Source organism: Chrysochloris asiatica, unplaced genomic scaffold (assembly GCF_000296735.1).
Source record: "Chrysochloris asiatica unplaced genomic scaffold, ChrAsi1.0 scaffold00028, whole genome shotgun sequence".
Classification (NCBI taxonomy): Eukaryota; Metazoa; Chordata; class Mammalia; order Afrosoricida; family Chrysochloridae; genus Chrysochloris; species Chrysochloris asiatica.
In genome coordinates this window covers 3,301,054-3,308,535 of record NW_006408546.1, presented here as the reverse complement: position 1 = coordinate 3,308,535, position 7,482 = coordinate 3,301,054, and the positions used below count along the sequence as shown (strand labels likewise).

At 39.1% G+C, this 7,482-nt stretch overlaps 1 protein-coding gene across 1 annotated transcript in view; it reads right to left on the bottom strand.

The window, feature by feature from the left end:
• The window catches only part of COL6A5 (collagen, type VI, alpha 5), a 135,789-nt gene that overhangs the window by 109,689 nt on the left and 18,618 nt on the right, over positions 1-7,482 (bottom strand). The window contains exons 5-6 of the mRNA XM_006846633.1: positions 6,052-6,606; positions 3,503-4,078 (exon numbers count right to left, since the gene is read on the bottom strand). Coding sequence (XP_006846696.1) covers positions 3,503-4,078; positions 6,052-6,606 — 1,131 coding nt within the window. The remainder of the gene's footprint in view (positions 1-3,502; positions 4,079-6,051; positions 6,607-7,482) is intronic.

The following is a 7,482-nucleotide window of genomic DNA, read 5'->3' as shown; positions in this document are numbered from 1 at the left end:
TCCATGTATATAGTTGTTTTGTACAGTACTTAAAAAAAGTATTTGTAATGAAGAAGTCATTGGTTTTGGAAAATTCTAACATGCAATCTCCAGCATCATTTTCATCCCTAAGGTCATATTTTCTAACTACTGAAAATAACTTCCTCTTTGTTTCCAGCCTTTGCATTCCAAATACCAGTATATCTTTATTGCATGTTTAATCAATTTTAGACTGAAGAAGTTAGTAGAATTCTTCAATTTTATCATCACTGACTTTGGTGGTTCGTATATAAATTTGAATGATAGTTGTATTCACTGGTCTGCTTTGTAGGCACATGCATATCCTCCTATCACAGACAGCATTATACTTCAAGGCAGATCTTGAAATGTTCTTTTTGATGGTGAATTCCTGTTAAATTTGTCATTCCTAGCATAGTAAACCATGTAATTGTCAGATTCAAAATGGCCAATACAAGTCCGTTTCAATTCTCTAACACCTAAGATATCTATCTTTTTGCATTCCATTTCATTGTTGACAACTTCTGATTTTCCTAGGTTTATACTTAGTACATTCCATGTTCTAATTATTAATGGATGTTTGCAGCTGTTTCTCCTCATTTTGACTAAAGGTATTTGTGACAATGGGTTGCCATTGTCATAGAAGTCCTTGTAACAGTACTGTGCTACACACAGAGATGCACCGTTCAGATAAGCTTTCAAGGAAAGGACTTGTTGCCCAGCTGTGGGAGTATGGCCAACAGCCAGCCTCCAGCTGTCAGCTCTTTCAGGATCCGCTCAGCTGCAGAGAAGGTCATGTCCTTCTTAGGGCAGGCCACCTCCAGTGATTTAAGTGAGAAGGAGCTGCCCAGTCATTTCAGTCTTGTGAACAGGACTCACTCCAGAACTCCTTGCCAGATTTGGAGCTTCATCAAACATGCCTTGCTGTCTACTTCTTCTGCCTCCTTTCTTTCACAGGCGTGGTTTCTAGTAAACATCTTTTGCTCTGAATTCCATCTCAGCATCTATAATAAAACAGCCCTTAGGCTCCTAGGAAAAGACTAGAGTCCTAGTAATTCACTGAATTTGGTGGACATTCAATGATGATTTGATCCCAAACCTGCCAGGGATCAAATCATCTATAACAGATACAGATAAGAAAACAGCAAGTAGAGTATGATGTGTTAAGTTGTACCACTAGGAGAAATAAAAGGTGTTATGAGTTGTGGGACACAGAGGAGACACATCCAAGTGTGAGGTCAGGAAACCTGCCAAGCAGAGGCTGAAACCTCACTGACAAGTTAGATGTAGCCAGGTGAAGCGGTGAGCTATTGTGGTCACAGGGTAGAATAGTCTGTGAAAAAAATGTGCATTTTTTCCCAGAACAGCCTAGGGTAGAATGTAAGGAATGGAGGGGTGTGAGATGAGACTAAAGTCTGGAAACTGCCTCAAGGGCAGAAGGAAACCTCCATAAAGTTGTAAGCAAATAATTGATACCATATTCCAGTGGTAACTGTAAAGATTGCTCAAGTTGCCATGTTGAGAATGGACTGGAGGTGGCAAGATGGATAGTAGGGAGACTAGGTTTCAAGATGGGAGCCCATGGATAGATTAGAGCCAGCAGCAGAGTCGAGATGGTTCTGCCACCTTGAGGAAAATCAGATATTTTTCTTAGTTAAAGATAAGACTATCATTCAATATTTGAAAGAAAACACTGAATTTGTTGCTTACTTAAGTAATACAGAACCATGGTGGTCCAGGTATGGTTTCAGTGAGCAAAGTAACTGCTGATCTGATATTGGGAAGAGTATGCTTGAGTTTGGTCTGGTTACAGAGAGATGAGTGTAGATTAACGTTAGTCTTAGAAACATGATTTATATTGGATGCAAAAGTGGGTTTTGTGTTCATAGGGAGAAAGGAGGAAAGGAAGACAAGAGGATAGAGGGAAGGAGGAAGGCAATGAAGAAGGGAAGAAGGAATTTAGCTGAATTATTTGTCAGGTTTGGAAGAATGTGACAAGATTAGGTAAGGATTTAGATCTTCCAAGGAGTCTTGGCAGCCCTCTCTAGATGACTTTACAGATCAAATGACAATTTTCATCCTTTCTTTACACAGATGTGATGTCTCTAGCCTACCCACCAAGTGGTCGCACATACTCAGCTGAGTGTCCTACCCTGCTTTGTCCTAATATTCAATATTCATTACCCTACGCATTTAGCTCCCATATCCATTCCTTTGCACTGGTGTCTCTTATCTAAAATGCCCATGCCACCACCTAAACTTCTTATGGTCCCATCCTGTCTATCTATTGTCATTGAGTCAATTTTGACTCATAGTGACTATGTAGGACAGGGTAGAACTGCCCCATAGGGTTTCCAAGACTATAAATCTTTATGGAAGCAAACTGCCACATTTTCTTCCATGGAGTAGCTAGTGGGTTTGAACCTTGTAGATACTTATGGCCCTGTGTTGTTGTTGTTAAGTGCCGTGGAGTTGGTTCCAACTCAGCAAACCTATATAGGGTTTCCAAGGAGTGGTTGGTGGGTTTGAACTGCTATTCTTGTGGTTAGCAGTCCAGTGCTTATCCTACAGTGCCACACCAGAAGTTCTCATGGCCCTATGCTGTTGTTCAGTGCCATCGAGTCGGTTCCGATTCATAGTGACCCTGTATAGTGTTTCTGAGGAGCTGCTGGTGATCTTGAACCGCCAACCTAGAAGTTCATATAGATCTTGCAGTCCATTGCATTAACCTAAAGCACCACACTAGGACTCCATGGCCCTATGTTGTTGTTGTTGTTAAGTGCTATCAAGTCAGTTTTGACTCATAGCGACCATGGCCCTATAGGATCCCTATAATCTCCAAGTCCATCTATTTAAACCATGAAACTCTTCACTTGTGTTTGACCTGAAACTGACTCCATGTGGCTATATTGAGGCCATTAAGCAAAGCTAGAATAGTGAGTAGCTAACTATTAAATGATTATGAGTCTTCTAGCTATTAAATGACTATGATTAAGGTGTTTATGAAGTCTTCTGTAAAACCAAACAATAGTTTAGCTTAACCAGTAAAGGATGTCTGTGTTGATCACTGTGCTCTTTTAAAATCTATCTAGAATGGGATCAAAAAGAACCCAGTAGCATAGTTCAAAGATCATCTGTTCAAATCCACCAGTTGCTCTGCAGGAGAAAGATAAGGTTTTCTGCTCCCGTAAAGATGTATAGCCGCGGAAACCCTATGCATCACCTATGAGTCAGCACCTACTTGATGACACTTAACAACAACATTACAGCCTCAAATTGAGAACAGCAACTCAGAAAATTAATAGGAACCTCAGAGAGCAGCAATGGGGAGTGGAACAACTAACTCTGAAAAGGAGGGGAGGAATGACTATGCAATGTGAAGAATGTAATCAATATCAAAGATTATTCAAATTCGACAATATAGAAGTATAGAACTGGTGCATGTTCTACTGTGTATATTCACAAAAACAACACATTACTTAAAAAAATAAAAACAATAACTTACCCTCTGATGAAACTCCACACAGATTTTCTTGTAGAAGCTGGTAAATATCTTTCAGTTTGTAGAAACTTTCTACATGAATAGCATTTTCCTTTTTCTCTGCTATCATCTCAAGTTCTTTTCGGTCAGCCTGTCCTACACCCACTGCATAGATGGTGATGCCCTTGTTTCTTAACTTCAGTGCTGTGTCCTGGAGATCATCTCGGTCATGGGATTTTCCATCGGTGATGATAATCAGCATCTGCTTCACATTTTGCTTCTTGCGGCCACCGTATTCCTCCGTGAACAGGATATTTGAGTGCTCGAGAGCTCTAGCAGTGTAGGTATCCCCACCGGTGACCCTAAGATTCCTCAGATCCGCCACAATTTTTGATTTTCTTGTGTACGTATTAAGGTAGAAAAGAACCTCAGGACTGTTGGAGTATTTTAAAGCTGCAAACTGAACTTGGTCCTTGCCAACATTTGCTTTCTTCACCAAGTGGACAGTTAGGTTAATCATGCTTTTTTGATCTTCGTCACTTATGCTGCCTGAATGATCCAACACAAACACAATGTCTAGCCGTTGAATATCTTTACACTCTGGAATGAGGAGAAAGCCGAAGTCACAAACTTTGTGCAGTACATTTTATACAGACTTCTGAGGAAAGGAGCAAACTAACTGCCCTATTCTGGTATATGCCAGACATTGCATCTCATTACATTCTCACAGCAGCTGTTGCCATTTTACTGAAAAAGAAACTTAGGTTCAAAGATGTACCGCTTGCTAAGCATCAGGAGCCCAAGGACATTTATCTCCTTATTTATATGATTTCTCAATTGATGGTTCTTATACCACACCACTCTATACTACTAGCTCTCATTAGTACACATAATGTCTTTGCTAAGCATTTGCTGAATGAAAACATCAGATGCTAGTTTAATGTCAATATAATGGTGCAACATAACTGATGTTTACCAAATTGGCCTGCTGTTGTAAACAGCTCAGGAACTCATGGAATAAGCTGGGCATTGATCCGACTTCCAGTTGTCCCAGCTGTCTTGTCATATGCCCCTTTTCCTAACCTGAATAAGAATTCTGAAAAGAGTGGTCCCAAGTAGAGCAGATGTAAAGCTCCTATCACCTTTTCTTTAGTTCTGAACATTTCTCCGTATTAGAAGAGAAGACAAGTCACCACTCTGGCTGAATCTCCAACAAGCGGGCTTCTCTCTCTCCTCTTCCTTCTCTCGATAACTTGAGCACATGCCTTCAAAGCTTCAGTTTCTTCGCTTTCTACTCTGCCTACTTTACCTCCAACCCTTATGTGTTCCCACAGAGTCTCAAATTTTCAAGTGTCTGAACTAGGAATGAACCCAGACTACATTTACCTGCAGGTACTGGGGGCAATGACTCCCTATGATGTGGTGACTAGTCATGACTTGACAAATACTTAGATTACCTAATGCATGAGTCAGCTGAACTTTGATTTTTGCTCAGCTAATGCCTCCACAGACACCAGCTTTGTCAATGCTAAGAGATGGCTGGGAGAGCCCCTGTATGTTTCAAAAGGGGGGGTTGTGGTCATAAGGCACAAGTGTCTTAGACTGTGACAATATTACTAAGGATTTTGGAATAATTTCCCCTGTAGAATAAAAAAAAAAAAGCTCCAATTAGGTTATGATAGTAAAATTTTAGAGCTGTTATCTAAAATTCAGTTTACAGCAAGAGTTTCTGAAAAATTCACATCAGTAATTTGGAAAAATGAAGTCTAATGAATACCATGAGCGATTTTAAAATCACAGTTGTCTTTATCTGTGGATTTACAGCGAATTCTCATTCAGGAGCCATTAACAATTGACGTAATCAAAGCAAAGTTTGCTGAACACAATTTAAGAAGCATTATAATTTCTGAGAAAAATGATGATCACCAAATAATCAGAAATAAAAAGCAACAAATCAAAAATTTCCAAATAGATAGATATGTATAAAATCCTTAGTTGTTAGAGGTTAAGAAGAATAATGTGAAGTAATGAAAATATACCCTATTTTTAATATACACTGGGAAACTTTTTCTCTGTTATGTATAAAGTTGTCAGGTGTCAGAATAACCTTGTTGACAAAGGATAACACAATAGCATCTGTAAGACAATAGGCAAGTTTTTTTGGGGCGGTCAGGGGTGGCGAGGGTTATAGTTATTTAATAGGAAGATGCATTTGTATTTCTAATTATTTACCATTTAACAAGGTTATAAGTAGCCAAGAAACAATGCTGGGAAATAATTTAGGATTAAAAGTTAACTTTAGAAAATCCAGGTATGCAAGTATTAAAGAGTTGGAAGTTTAATGTAAACTTGGGAGACTTTCTTGGGATACATTTCAAGTCACTCAGTGAATCTATTATTCTGTTTCCCATGGGATATTAGTTGTCAACATTATTATTCTGAAATGTCTCTGGAGAACCTATACCCAAAGTTAGCTATCAAGTGTAGGTAAACATCAAGTCCGGAGTAAAGCACTCCACTATAATGTCAACAGCACATATCCTAGAGTCGTGAAAGGGAACAGGGTCACTTACCATCGACAGTGCACACGCGAAAGATGAGTTTACTTTCTATGGCCTTTAGATGGTCAAAGTTCTCAACTCGGAAAACAAGGTTGGCATCCCCACTGATCTCCTCTAGCTGTGTTATATTGGCCTCAGACACCCCCACAGAGAAGATGGTCACACCTTTGTTCCGAAGAGCTTCAGCAGCTTCTTTCACACTCCCCTGGGCTTCTCCATCAGTGATGAGGATGAGAAACTTTTTAACCTTAGGACGGGCTCCCTTTGAGGGGGTGAAGTATTGAGCTACAAAGGTCAGCGCTTTTCCAGTCTCAGTGGTTTCACTGATGAGAGCCATTCTGTCTACGGCATCAAGAATTTCTTTACGTGTAAAATACTTATTAAGCGGGAACTCCTCTTTAGTCTCAGTACTGAACTGAACAACACCAATTTGGGATTTATCCCGACCAATTTTGATTTTAGCTAGCAGGCCTTTTATGAAAGTTATCATTTTCTGGTAATTGGTATTTCCTATACTGTTAGAACTGTCCACCAGAAACATAATGTCAGCCTTCATGTTTTCACATCCTGCATGTTATAAAAAAAAAAAGAACAGAAATGACTGAGATTGGCGTGACTCTCAGAATATATACAAACAGTAAAACAGAAATAAAAGCATGAATCAGAAAACATTAAAAATGAACTCCAGCCTTGGAACATTTTATTTGCTTCCTTAATAGGTGCCTGTTGACAAGCACCCTGAATCCAAACTCCACTGATGATTATCCAGAGAGCTTTCTAAAGGAAATGTAATTTCTAAAGTGTGTATTCATTCATTCATTCATCATCCTTTCATTCATAATTCTTGAGGGTGTATGAAATTCCAAGTATCAGTTAATGTGTTAAGAATTCCATGGTGATCAAAAAATGAATCAGAGCAAATTTTCTGTACTCACAGGAGATATATGTAGCAAATGTATTTTTTTTAAATCATGTATCTATTATGTCTCATCCCTTTTACTTTTCTATTATCTCTGCCAATCTAATGACCAGTCCTTCTCTCAACACTCAATCTATCATATTCTAATTTAAAATACACAAATAGTATTGGCCATAAAAGTATAAAAAGACATTAATTATTTTTTAATAACTTGTGTTGTATACATTCATGCCTCTTATTCATAGTGGCTCATAATGGCTCTATAGGATACAGTAGAACTTATCATGGGATTTCCAAAACTGTTCATCTTTACAGGAGCAGACAGCTTCATCTTTCTTCCAAGGAGCACCTGGTGGGTTTGAACTGCTGGTCTTGTAGCTAACAGCCCAACACTTAAGCCACTGTACCACCAGGAGTAAAACCACCACTTTCACACTCAGGCTATCCTGGAGTCATCTTGAAAATCAAAACTAGGAAGGTCACTGAGTATGCTTGTGGTCTTGGGAAAGCTTCACTGCTGTGAT